The following is a 14776-nucleotide window of genomic DNA, read 5'->3' on the forward strand; positions in this document are numbered from 1 at the left end:
TTCTGGGCCTGCCTCCGTCACTCACTTATACCATATTTATATGGCGTGTGGGATCTTGAGAGCATAGAGTATCTTTTCACTTGAATTTCCAGCATCCAGCTCAGTGCCTGGCACAGCATAGGGATTCACATATATGTCCCCCAGAGTTCTCTAAAACTGTTTCCTGTACTGTGGAACAAAGCTGGGCTACATGATCTGCAAGGGCCCTTGTAGTCCTAACAATCTTGTGACTGACACATCTGAAGTAGCCCAAAGCACTCTGCTTCATAACAAAAACCACATCTTTGCTGTGATGGGTTCAAATTTATGAGTTAAAGCATGAACAACCTGTGCACAGTTTAGGGCCTACCCCTGCTCTGGCAGAAGCAGTGTTCTGATAAGAGCAGTTGAAAACCTAATGTGGCAGTGCCTGCCACAGAGGACAGATTCCAGCCTCCACCTCCCACACAAGCGCTGTTGCTCTCCAGCTTGCAATTTCCTCTAAGGCTCTGGATTGGTGCACAGAGTGACAGAGGGCTGGAAGAGAGCCTCTATATATTCCCCGGAGAAAAAGGCAGTCTCAGACGGTTTTGAAGTTTTCAAAGACTTGCTCTGCTGATAAGGACTTGTGTTCAAAGCTGAGGAGCTAAGCCACTTGCCAAAATGTGCAAAGGACTTGCAGCCTTGCCCCACTCATGCCTGGAAAGGTGAGAATGAGTTATTTTGGTTTAAGAGATGGAGATAAGGAGAATCTTCACTCAGGGGTCACTGTGGTTTGTGGCAAAACAGGTGGTTGATTGTAGACTGGGAATTGTCTCCTCTGTTAAATGACAAAGTTTTGAAAGATCTGAGCTAGGAGATGGATACAATATGAGATATAGCATACATCGTTTGTATCCAGAACATCACTTCCTCCAACGATTTCCTCCTATTTTATAGGTGCTTGTGCAGACTCAAAAGTGTATGGTTAAGAGCATGGATTCCAACATCAAACTGCTTGAGTTTGAATCCTGGTTCTATTACTTACTATTTGTGTGGTCTTGGGCAATTTATTTGAACTCTCTGTATCTCAGGGTCCCTACTGGTAAAATGGGTCTGTGTGTCTATCTAACTAGCTGGTTACGAGGGCTGAATGAATTACTGTGTGTGAAACTCTCAGAACACTGTCTGGCACATATTAGAACTGCATAAATGTTAACCTTTATTAATGTACATGAACTCAGAGAGGAACACTCAGCTTTGCAATGAAGCAGAGAGGACTTCTCACTGCTCTTTGCCTTCTGGCTGGATACCATCAGAAGAAGCTGGGTTGCTGGACAGAAGACAGTCCTTGGGATGTAGAGATTATTTATCAGCTAACATTGTGCTTTTATTTTTTTAGACATAGAGGAACGCCTCTGAGGCTCTGTGATTATCCTTAGACTGGACAATATTCTAGAGGGAATCCTAAGTATCTAGATTAAGTAAACTGAAGGAGAAGAAGCATCTGACTTGTTAGAGAATTTAACCCAACAGTCCTACCTGATGCAAAGAAGTAGGGTTCTCCTTTCTTAAGAATGAATTTGATTACATTTTGTTTGATCCTACATTATTTAAAGGAAATAAAGATGATCCTTGTACAGCCTAACTTCATTCCTAAAGGCAGTGGCAATGTTTGCCTAAGAAGGTTGTGCTGTTCAGTAGATCTATACTCTGTCTCTAACGAGCTCAGGTTTTCTTTTTGACGACTTCAACCTTAGAAATAATCTCAAAATGATTTTAAAGAGGTAACATCCTAACAAAGTAATTTGTCTCGAACAATACTGAAAAGTGACTGGGAATAAAGCCTACTCTCACTTGGTACTGTCAAAAGCACAGATTTTTTTTTTTTTTAAGATGTATGTGTGTATATATGTGTGTATATATATATGTGTGTATATATATATATAAAAAGAGAAGTAGGACATCAGCAATTAGTAGTGAGATGGTAAGCAGGTGGGTGATATTGGCCATTGGACCAAACCTGGGGAGGAAGACAGGTTTCATTGCTGGATACCATTTACTGATCTCAGACTACCTCTCCCTCTATAGAAAGCCCAAAACACAACACCGGAGTGAAAGACTCTTCCTGGAACATGACATGATGCATAATTCTTTCCTTTTCCATTTTTTCAACTCTGAGATTGCATATCTGACTTTTACCATAATTTTAACATATATCTTTAGCCCATTTATTGTTTGAAATCATGTACTTTCCTGTAATGGATAAATCTTACCTTATTAATTGATGGACTCTCTACTCAGAATGAGTAAATCATTGATCTGCTGGTCATTGTGTGATCATACGATCTACTGCTTGGCGTTTAGTGAATACTCAATAAATTGTATTGAAAGTTTGGCACTGTTGCTGATATTTCCCTATTTGTTCTTATACATATGCATAATGTTTACTGAGACACATGGACTGAACATTTTTTAAATTGATTCCTATAACTGTTTCATATCTGAGTCATTAATTTACTACCTACCTTGTTATTGATCACTTTACAAGTTTTTTAAGTCACAGTAAATTCTTGTGCTTCAGGATATAACTAATGTTCACACTGAACATTATAGAGCATCCAAGGAGCAAGCTTTTTTTGCATAGATTACCTGAAACTTTTGAGGTATATGGTAGAATCCTGCAATTATGGTGTCATATTATATATATTTTTTCATGATCTGTTACCATTGCAGTCATATTTCCAATTAAGTGCTACCTGTAATGAGTGATTTGGAGAAGTGGAATTGTGGAGCTGTTTCTACAAATACATCAAAGTGGACTCTGGCTTAATGCTTTCCTAAACATTGAGAAAGAACTATTTTCTAAAGCTTCCCTTACATGAAGTAAATGTTGCTTTCTTGTAAGTCAGAGTCTCACTGAGTAGATCACTTCTGCCACAGCCATGATTTGGAGCTGTTAGAAAATATTTATGGAAAGATTGTTTATTCTAAGGGGAAAATGATACTTGAATAAATCCTTCCAAATCTGCTTTCCTTGGCTCTACTCATAGTGGAAAGGTTAGGGAGTAAGGAACAGACTTAGTTTTGTCATTAACTAATTTGTGTCCATGAGCAATTTATTTCACTTTCCTGGAATTTCTATTTTCTTTCTTAGTAATTGAACTTTGGATTAGGTGTTCTATAATTTAAATAAAGTGAGATACACCTGGTTTCAGTGGCTAATGAGAGTTGCAATTAAAGGGAAGGTTTTCTTTATTTATTTCTTTCTGAAAGCTTAGAAGTCAATGAGTGAAAAAAGAATTCAACCCTGTGTTGAAATCATGGCTGTGGCAGAAGTAATCTACTCAGTGAGACTCTGACTTACAAAAAAAGCAACATTTACTTCATGTAAGGGAAGCTTTAGAAAATAGTTCTTTCTCAATGTTTAGGAAAGCATTAAGCCAGAGTCAACTTTGATGTATTTGTAGAAACTATTCTTCTACTATTTATTTAGATTTTTAAGACTATTACTCATTAAAACTCAAAGTTGGCCTTAGATATTTTTATATATTTAAAAAGACCTACAATAATCATTTGAGAAATGAATGACCACCACCCCACAACTTTTACCTTCTGTCATACTGAAACCTAACACTATATGGGTGGGAATATTAGAAAGTCAATGGAAAAGTAAAGAACTGAATCAATTGAAAGACTTATTTTTACCAGTGATATTCAACTATGAATTTTAGGCTTCTTTTAAAAATTCATTTATTTTAAGTCTCTGGAATGTCTCTGAACAAGTTTAATTTTTAAATATTGCTCTTCGGAAAACCATGAAAGTCTTCTGAAATAAAAAGTATTATTATGATTCCCAGAAGTTATTACCATTATATAAAGCAACCAATGTGGTTATTATTATTTTTGTCTGGTGGTGTTGATTACTCCTGATACCAAATCTACAGTCTCTACTAAATAAAGGGGAGTAAAAGAGTAATGAAGACAGCAACTATTGACCAAGAATTTTCCCGAACTGTTAATAAAGTGTCACAAACTCTTCTCTATAGAAGAGTTTGACATATCTGACATACATATGATTTTTGTGGGTTGCTAATGACGAGTGTGTTTAATCCATGGTTCACACAGGTGCTTCTGGTTATCTCAAGTATATGACATGCTGAGAATTTCAACACTATAGAAAGTAAATGGGGAAGTAATGCTTCATCTAGTTGTTTATTATCATTTTACTAAACATCCAGTTTTCCCCCATCTTCTTTAATTTATGTGGATCTAAGTGTTGACAATTTAGAGAAGAAAGGTGCCTAATCAAGTAACTTTTAAGGTTTTCAAGCCACACAGAAACAACAAATAGAATGGATCAAGACTCCTGGGTTCACAGAATTAAGTAAATACAGCTTTCTCCAAAGGCATGAGCAAATCCTTGGGCAAATTATAGAGAAAAGATAAGTACATAAAGAATTGAAACACCATAGCAATGAACTTGAATAAATGATAAATGAGTCAGAATGGACACAGGATCATCAAAGAAGCCTAAAGAGATAGTAGAGTTTGAGATCATGCTCTCTGGAAACAAGTGTGAATTTGAAGCTTGCTGTTGCTGATAGAGAGTTGTGTGACTTACTGGCAAATATTTCAGAGAAACTCTGTAATCTTAAGGAAGTGAATAAAGTATGTAATAAAATAAGAAGGAGGTGTCCCTAAGAAAAACTTTGTTTCAATTCTTACTGATTTTGACTGTTTCTCTGGATTGCTTTTCAAACCTCCATACTTGCCATAGGCATAAGGATAAAATATCTCTCTGGGAAATTGCAATTCAGGTAGGGGGATAAATCTGGGCTTCTCTAGTGGCTCAGGGGTAAAGAATCTGTCTGCCACTGCAGATGTGGGTTCGATCCTGATTCAGAAAGATCCTTTGGAGAAGGAAATGGCAATCCACTCCAGTATTCTTGCCTGGGAAATCCCATGTATGGAAGAGCCTGGCAGGCTACAGTCCATGGGATCACAGAAGAGTCAGACACAACTTAGTGACAAAATAATAACAAGGGAAATGAATAAGAATAAAGTAACTCTCTGTTGAGACCAACTATGGAGGAATAAATGAATTGAGTGCCAAGAAGCACAAAAGTGGAGGAAGTGGCAGGGAGCTAATAGAGCTTTGGGTAGTCATGCAAAACTGTGTAAGAAGTCACAGGGGACTGATGCCTAAGGTTTAAGAGCTAAGCCTGAAAGGACCAAGGAGTTGGTTTGGTCCAGAGAGGAAGAAGAGAGAGAAGAAAGACATTCCAGACTAAGGAACAGGTCTGCATGTGCAAAGGCAGGGGATGAGAAGGTCCAGAGAGTCTTATTGATGTTGTAACATCTTTGTGCAATCCATACTGTCTCTCCCAGGCAAGTAAGGAGACAATTTTGAATTTCCAATCACAGTTAACCTCCTGTGCAGCTTGTCCTTCATACTGTCGCCTTGGGCTTATCTAGTCCCCATCCACTCCGAATCTGAAGATTGAAAAGATCTGTTCATGAAAAAGATTTTCCCTTCCTTTGCCTAAAGACTTCAATTACTAAAAAGATAATCTGTATTTGGAAAGTAGTAAGCACTTAACAAATATTTTGTCAAAAGAATCCACATATAAATGTACAGCAAGTAGAGAAAAACCTGCTTGCAGGTCGTCTTGGTGCTTTCTCTGTTTCCAAAAGGATCAAGAAGGACAGTAGCAGTGACTTTTAGGCTGAAATAGGATAAATAAATTGTATTGTATAAATAAATTTTATTGTAAAATAAAGAGGGATTCCTGCTAAGGGGCACTGGATGAGATTGGACGTGGTGGGGGGAAAGCTTTTCTATAATTTCATCAGGAAAAACCTTATTAAAGAGGTGAATCTTTTTTTTTTTTTTTGCTTCTAATGATAGCTTTTAGCTACTGGTAAACCTCATGAAATTGTATCACTGTTGTTTCTCATGCAGTTCCTGTCCCAGCTTCTTTAAGGAATTATAATCTGTATTCCAACTGTTGCCTCTTCTTAGTATTTCTTTCATTTGGCCTGGGCTATGTTGAAACACCAATACACAACACTTTTAGACTCCAGAATCTTAAATTTAGAAGGATCCCTGAAAGATAATCTAATTTGTTTCTCCTTCTTTAGCAAAGACTGTTATGGGATAGATGATATCTAGGGAACGAGTTTATATTTCTGGGGCCAGTGTTAATAGCTTTTGTCTGTCCTGCTGGCCGGAAAGGAAAGGAACTAAACTTTACTTAGTTCAGTCAGGATCAATCATTAGTAACAGGAACCAGAATGTGGCTGGAGGCCAGAAGATAACAGGTTCCTATATCTTTCTTCCTTTAAGTTCATTAGATAACATTAAACCTGCACTCTGTTTTAGAGGCTGAGTCACCCACAGGATAAAGACCATGAAAGCCTGATTGTTTTTGACCGAGAAAATAACTCCTAAGTTTACACATTTCAGGGATATTAAAGAAAACCCAGCATAAGAAAGGATGTAAAATTGTTTTGTGAAAGGGCAGGTAAAAATGATGAGATTCCATAGGTAGAGGCATTTATGGTATTACATCAGGAAGAACAGTCAAATGGCTGCTGCCTTCTGGTGCAGCAATCTGGAAGGAAAGTCAAGGAAACACCTATTCTACAAGAGGGAGAGGGAGAAAGTGAGAGTGAGGATATGTTGTTTCAGAACTTAAACTCTCTCTGACCAACCCAACTCCTCCACTGGCCAATGCCTTAACATCAGCAATGTAGTGGAGTAAAAAAAATGGATGTGGTAATTCTACCTCTATTACTTCCTTAGTTGTATAAACTTGAAAATCTAACGCCTCTCTGAGCTTCGTATCCTATAAATGAGGATATTTATCTTGTTAAGGAGAGATGCTATAAATAGTAAATGAAATAATACAAGGTAACTAGGTTTTTGTAGGTGGACAACTATTAACTATCAAATTTCCTTCCATCCTTCTTTCCCTCTGTGTGTGTGTGTATGTATGTGTATTAGTCTCTCAGTCGTGTTCATCTCTTTGAGATCCTATGGACTTTAGCTGCCAGGCTCCTCTGTCTATGGAGTTCTCTTGGCAAGAATATTGGAATAGGTTGTCATGCCCTCCTCCAGGGGATCTTCCTTACCCAGGGATCAAACCCTGGTTTCCTGCATTGCAGGCAGATTCTTTATGGTCTGAGCCACCAGGGAAGCCCTTCCTTCTTTATGTGTAGTCAGAAAAAAATCATAATCTCATTTTAAAAAACAATACCAATGCGTTTGCGTAATAGTATACTATTTTTGCCATTTCACCCATAATTCTTTCAGCAGGTATCCCTTTGCAGAGCTCTTAACAAAACATTAAAACCATGATTATACGGACAAATTAACAATTCTTTAATATCCTTACATATTCAGTAAGTATCCCAATATCCTCGATGATCTTTTGGTAGTTGGATTGTTTTACCCCTCAGAGTCTAAATGAGGGTCACACATTTTGGGGGCTGCTATTAAATTTTATTATTAGACTAATAAACACTAGTAATCAATTTCATTCACTGAAAGAATGGAGTCTTAACCACAGGACTGCCAGGGAAGTCTCAGGCTAGTGATCTTTCTACAGTTAATTGGGCTTTAACTGCAGAAAGGCACTTCTTGCAAATGTCCTTTAAGGACCTCTAGAAACTGAGAGACAAATGTCTTGTACCTGATGGGTGTGGGTTGCCATTTCCTCCTCCAGGGATCTTCCTGACCCAGGGATTAAATTCACGTTTCTTATGTCTCCTGCATTGGCAGGTGGGTTCTTGACCACTAGCACCACCTGGAAGCCAGGGACACATTAGCTGTCTTAGTTTGGAGTGGTTTGATAGAGTGGCATGCAGTGAGGCACCCACGGTTCTTAAGCAAGCCAACCTGAGGGGTTTGTCTCAGGTGCCCTTACACCCACCTCTCACATTCCATTAGTCATTTCAGGAAGCTTCTCCCTGGGCTCCCCATTGACTCTTCTACATCAAATCATGTTTATTAAGCTCCTACTGTGTGCAGCACACCACACCCAGGGCTGCAAGCCTGCTGGGGCACAAATCCTTTCTCCATTCTACTCCTGAACAGTGAGGAAACTAGCCCATTATTCCTGAGGTACTGTTGAACTGAGGTTGAATCCTGAGGTTCACACACAAGTCACCCTCCCCTCAAGACTGAATGAGCAACCCCAAGTCACCACCCAGGCACCAATAGCACAGAGACCCCAGGGTCACACACTGAGATTGATTCAGAGCCTCTTCAGTCTCTCCTGATCAACTGGTTTCCTGCTTTTATTTCTCTTTTTACTTTCAATTAAATATAAAAGGCTATGTAACATGTGGAAATGATACTGGGTGGGGAATCCAGGGATTCTGAGCTGTAACCTTAGGTTCTACTAAATAGCAGAGGGCAAGTCATGAATCAGTCCCTCCCTTCCTCCTCCTCATTATTGTATTTGTAAAAGACTGAGAAATCCAATTATATAGTCCTCTGCACTCCTTCCAGCTCCACTACTTCATTGTTCTTGATTTAGACACTGTATATTCTGAAGAAAGACTGTATTTTTATTCTAATTTTCTACACTTCTCAGGTCCTACAGAAAGGCCTGGGAACTAACTTCTCAATGTATTATAGCCTGAAAGCACCAATTAAAACTATGCATTTTTGTTCTAGTCACTTGGACCTCAATGGCTAAGTTCAGTACCCTATGTTTCTTAAAAAATATTTGTACCAAATTCAGAATAAACGTCTAGTTTATGAAAAACATATAAGTAGTGAAAAGTGACTTGGTCTTTATTTTGGTGAATTCCATGAAAGACACAAATGGTTTTGGTTTCTTACACAATTCAAGGGTGAATTAGGATCAGAGATCATGGATTCTAACAATCTAAACTTCTTGTGCAGCTGACCCCTGAACCACTCGAGGGTTATGGGTACCAACCTCCTTGGAATGAAAAATCCACTGGCTCCTCTGGATCCATGGTTCTGCCTCTTTGCTGACTCAACCAACTGCTGATGGTGCGGTACTGTAGTATTTACTACTGAAAAACATCCACGTCTAAGTGGACCTGTGCAGTTCAAATCCTTGTCGTTCAAGGGTATTTAGCTTACAGTTAATTTAGTTCTCTCTTATCTCTGGAGTACAAGTTCCTCAAGATCAGGGAGGAAAAGTGAAATAAAGACACAAACACACCTCACCTTTGGTGTGCAGTGCTTCTGACTGCCTTCACACTGTGTCACGTGTTTCTCCAGGGAGTGGAATTGGTGGCCCACTCAGGCTCTTCTGAAAGCTGCCCAGAAAGAGACTCATCCTTTGACTTAACAGTGAGTTTCCATCCTGAGGCTGCCATGAAGTGAAGTTCAAGTGTTAATCAAGTGTTAGTTGCTCAGTTGTGTCCGACTCTTTGCAAACTCATGGACTGTAGTCCAACAGGTTCCTCTGTCCATGGGATTTTCCAGGCAAGAATACTGGTGTGGGTAGCCATTCTCTTCTCCAGAGGAACTTCCTGACCAGGGAATCGAACCTGGGTTTTCTGCATTGTATGCAGATTCTTTACCGTCTGAGCCACTAGGAAGGCTGCAATAAGAAGAGTGAATCGGGGTTTCTTGGCTTTTATATAACGAGCCAATTCTCATCTACCAGTTGAGTAGATCATGGAGTACAGGCAGTTCTCAAAGTGGCATGAATACTGCTTCTGACGGCATGAATCCAGGTCAGGCACATGAATGCACAGGGACTGCATTTTCTGACTAGAATGAAGACATATACCTTGCCTGTAGGCCAGGCATTAGAAAGTGGGCCTTTCTTGGAAAATATATAGATGAGGCCAGCTGAATCATAGCATGCATGCATCACCAACACAGCTAAGGCACATGTGACTTTGGGCTTAATCACCCTGACCATCGTTCTCTTGGAAAGTCCAGATGAAGTATTTCCTTACAAAGCATACTATTCAGTTGGCATGTTGAGATAAAATACTTTGGCCGGACATTTCTTCTCTTTCAAAAAGGAAATATTGCAAGATTGAAAAGATTCAGCTAATGCTTTGGTCATAGATACCTGATAATCAGCAGGCTTCATAAATAGCAACTAAGGCTAAGACCATTATTCTATATTCTGCATGCTTTCCTTTCTCTTTTCCAACTGCTCCTCCAGACACTTCTCAAAACAATACCTAACCCTTTAGATAAAATAGAGCTCAGATTCCTAAACTCTACATTCTAGAAAGATGTTAGAACTACCATATTAGACTCAGAAGAAGAGAAGAGACAAAATATAATACTTGAAAAATGTGAAGTGATAGACTGTGTAAGTGCTCAGCATTGGTAGTGAACTGAGTGGAGTTGTTTCATCAAGCTACTACTGTTTGACAAATTTTGTGAGGACCATACATTTCTTGATGAGGCACTTGTCTGTGAGAATTCAGGAAGTTTAGAAAGAATCAAGATGTTTCATTAACAAAGTAGTTTGTTATATTTGGCAACTTATTTTAAGTAATAGTTTTCAAGAGATATCTGGGTCGACAGGAGCATGGGACTGAATGACCTGTGCACTTTGAGACAAGGTCAACAATGCATCCCAAGACTTGCAGACTTTCCCAGAAGAGCCCACTGTCTAAGGTCTGGTGCTTTCTGACGACAAGTTTCCAGAGTCTTGGACTTTGTTTCTGAATCCCCCAAGACCAAACAGTATATCACTTGAACACACACATGCATGCTTGTGCACATGTGCACACCCACACACCTGATTTTTTTATGACTTGGAGAAAAGATAACTTGGTTGAAATCAGAGACCCATGTAGACAGCTTGAAAGTGTCTGCATTGTCTACTGCTACTGCTGAGTCACTTCAGTCGTGTCCGACTCTGTGCGACCCCATAGACGGCAGCCCACCAGGCTCCCCCATCCCTGGGATTCTCCAGGCAAGGACACTGGAGTGGGTTGCCATTTCCTTCTCCAATGCATGAAAGTGAAAAGTGAAAGGGAAATCGCTCAGTCGTGTCTGACTCTAGCGACCCCATGGACTGCAGCCTACCAGGCTCCTCCGTCCATGGGATTTTCTAGGCAAAAGTACTGGAGCGGGGTGCCATTGCCTTGGCTAGGAGGAAGCAATTTTTTTTTTTCCATATAGATTCATTATAGATCAATGGGGATTTTTTCTTCTCTTCACAGGTTGAATTTTACACATTTTCCTTTAGCTGGCAACAGTGAAGAAAAACACTTTCTGTAACTTGGGATTGTCTCAAAATTCAAATTTGACCATTTGAAAAGCCTTAAATTATTTTTTTTTTCCAATTACCTTCTAGTTTTTATCTTCCAGATCCTCTAAGAATAGCTTAACCTTTGCCTCCCTTCCTGGTTCAGACAGGGTCTTGTTGTTTGCAATTATGCTGACATGTGAGTGCAGATGGCTGGACTGCAGCTGAAGGAAAGGAATATGTAGCTTTCATTAGCTGCTTAAGGAATATGTTTTGTCAGATGGATACCAGCTTAAGAGAATGAAAAAGACAAGATGAGCAAAGACAACCAACAATTGTGACAGTTGTAGAATTGAGTGTCCAGCACAATTTTGATTATGTGTCCACACATAATAAAGTCTGAGTGATTCAGATTCATAGACTCTGCCCCTTGAGATGAGATGTGATGTCACCAGACTTTTTAGTGACTTGTCCAAGACCACAGTTCCAGATACTTCAAGGTCTCTGGATTTACCTATCATTTTCATTTCATTTGGTCTGATGAACTTTAATTTATGAATTTTGTTTCTACACTTTTAAAATATCTATTCTTACACAAGCCATCATCTTTCAAAAAGGTGTTGATTAGGAAACAAACTGTAGTCTTTAAGAAAAAAATGATTTTAAAAAACTATGCCTATAGCTGCCAATGACAACATCTGAACTCACAAGAGAGGTGATATTGCATAGTAATTAAGAGCTCTGAAATGAGATGGGTTTGACTCATTTACTGGGTGATTTGGGGGCAGATCATTTAATCTCTCTGACTCAGTTTTGTCATGTGCAAGATGGAAACAATATTTATACTTCCCTCAGGATTGTTATAAACACTAAATAGGGTTATATATTATATGGATTGGGTAAAACATTTAGTTACCTGGGGAACATGTGCTTTCTATAAGTGTATGATTTCTCTTAGTTATTTTTATGTTGAGAGACCCTTGCAGCCAAATCAGAAGAGTCTGCATCCAGAAACTACCTTCATCTCCCTACAGAGTTAAACAAGAAGTATGGAAAAGGGACACCAATGGAAAGACACATTGCAAAAAAAAAAAATTGACAGCAAATGAGACAGCAGGTAAGAGGGAGCAGGAGAGAAGGAAGATCACAGGTAACACCTCTGACCCTGGGGTTGATGGAACAAATGGACTACGGACAGAATATGTTTGCCTAGGGTAGGTAATGAGGTTATTCCTCTTTATCTGGTCTTACCTGGTCTTCTCCCTTGGGTAGTCTCAGATGATGTCAAGTCAGAACACCTTATCCTGATTTTCCTGATAGTTTTATAGTTACTAAATTAATTTGATTTAAAAAAAGACTAACTATAAATGCTATATGTGAGACTCTAGAGAAAAAAAAGATCCTAGATAATAACACCTAGAGAGTTACACCATAATAATGAAGCCAACAGGACACTATGTCTGGTTTGAGCTTTGGGGGCTAGGAGAGAGGGAGCAAGATTAGAGAAGAATAACTTGTCCAGAGAGGAAATTTAGATAACTAAATGTTGACATATAAACTTCTAACTTAGTAACTCCTATCTCAATAAACACACAATTGGAGGAATCCCTATTCACCAAGTCACAATGCATGAGTACCTCAGATCAGAATTCATTGCTCATTGGGAGAAAAATGAGGGAATGCTCTAAGGATGCTGGAAAGAAGTTTCCAAGATTATGCCCCTGTGATATATGCATGGACCTCAAAAGTTTCTTTGGAACTTTTAGAAAATATATGAGGAAGATGGACACTTCCATATTAAACTTTGGGAAGGATCTCTGGGGAACCTGGGAGAAGGACAGGGGGAGAGCACCTGCTTTCGGGATCCAAACCAATAACCTCTCCTCCCTGGTTACACAGGAGTCCAGCTAAATCATACGTCCTCAAACCCCAACCCTCTGAGAAGCCTTCCCTTTTCTCCCTCAGAGAGAAACTGATTCTCCATCCACTGAACTCTCAGAGCTTTTTCATCTTCCTTGTATTTTGTATCACTTCCTAAGCAGCTTTTCTCAGATTCAACTTTGGTTGGCTATTTGACATGACCTAACTTAATTCTTATTCTAACCCTGCAAGGTAGATATTATCAACATCACTACTTTGCCAATAAAGAAGCACAGATGAGTTAAATGTTTGGCCCAAGGCCAGATGATACACTTCATACACTGATACACTGGTGTGTATCAGTTCTGGTGATGCCAGAGTTCTGGTGTGCCAATTTCAAACCTGGGACCATTCCACCATGTCATAGCTGCATCCAAATAAAGCTATGTATATAGTTGGCCCATAGTCCCTGGAGGTTCTACAGATTCAACCAATCAGGAAATCAGACAGAGAAAGTAAGTTAGACAAAGAAAATAATAAGTAAGTCAGACAAAGAAGGATAAATATCATTCTATATCACTTATATGTGGAATAAAAAAAAAAGTACAGATGAACCTATCTACAAAACAGAAATAGAGTTGCAGATGTAGGAAACAAAGTCATGGTTACTATGGCGAGGGATAAATTGGGAGATTGAGATTGACATATACACAGTTATATATATAAAAGAGACAACTAATAAGGACCTACTACTGCACAGGGAACTCTACTCAATACTTTGTAATGGCCTACATGGGAAAAGAATATTAAAAAGAGTGGATATGGGTATACATATAGCTGATTCACTTTGCTGTACAGCTGAAACTAACCCAACATTGTAAATCAACTGTACTCCAATAATTTTTTTTAAGTATTTGAAAAAAATCCAGGAAGCTCTAAAAAGCAAAACTTGGATCTACTGCATGCTGGCAAACTATTTTCATAGCATTTGTATTGTATTCACAACTATTTACGTGACATGTATTTTGTATTGGGTAATAGAAGTAATCTAGAGATGATTTAAAGTATATAGGAGATTATGTATAGGTTATATGTGAGTACTACACCATTTTATATGAAACTTGAGCATTTGCAGATTTTGATATCCATGGGAAGTGGGGGTGGCCCTGGAACCAGTCTTCTGTGGATACCAGGGGCAACTGTATACACATCTTCTTTGTAAAATGGGAACTGCTTAAGGTCTGGAACAATCTCTTATTAATTTTGTAAAGCATTCTCCTTACTGTCTGGTATGGTGCCTGACACACAGTGGTTACTCTATTAGAGTATGATAAGTGAATGGATAAATGAATTTGTGAAGCAATAAATAGATAACTCTTAAAAATAGAAATCTTGAGAATAATAGGGTATTATTACAATATGTTGAGGGAAGGAGAGAAGAAATGGTCTGAAATGTATTTCTATACTTCAGACAAGTAACAGTCCTCTTACTCCTCATGGTTATATCATTGCTATGCTGCACACATAATAATCTGGCAAAGACAAATGGCCTAGTGTTCTATAATCTGAGCTAATGAATTTGTGTCTATTGTATAAATTCATTACCAGAGGACACATTAATTCTGAGAATCATAGTTTTACTAAGTGATGTCATTTATATGTTTATGTTCATTAAGTTTTAAGTAAATTTGACTTTACTCCTCTTTCCTTCCCTTCTTTTCCAGTACCTCTTATTGCCACCTTTATTT

The 14776-nt window shown here is 38.7% G+C and overlaps 1 protein-coding gene across 1 annotated transcript in view; it reads left to right on the top strand.

The window, feature by feature from the left end:
* Positions 1–529: 529 nt before the first annotated feature.
* LOC129656588 (regulator of G-protein signaling 5) overlaps positions 530–14776 on the top strand; it is a 57390-nt gene continuing 43143 nt past the window's right edge. Inside the window, exon 1 of the mRNA XM_055587234.1 lies at positions 530–686. Coding sequence (XP_055443209.1) covers positions 643–686 — 44 coding nt within the window. The 5' untranslated portion in view covers positions 530–642. The remainder of the gene's footprint in view (positions 687–14776) is intronic.

This window comes from Bubalus kerabau, chromosome 6 (genome assembly GCF_029407905.1).
Source record: "Bubalus kerabau isolate K-KA32 ecotype Philippines breed swamp buffalo chromosome 6, PCC_UOA_SB_1v2, whole genome shotgun sequence".
Lineage (NCBI taxonomy): Eukaryota > Metazoa > Chordata > Mammalia > Artiodactyla > Bovidae > Bubalus > Bubalus kerabau.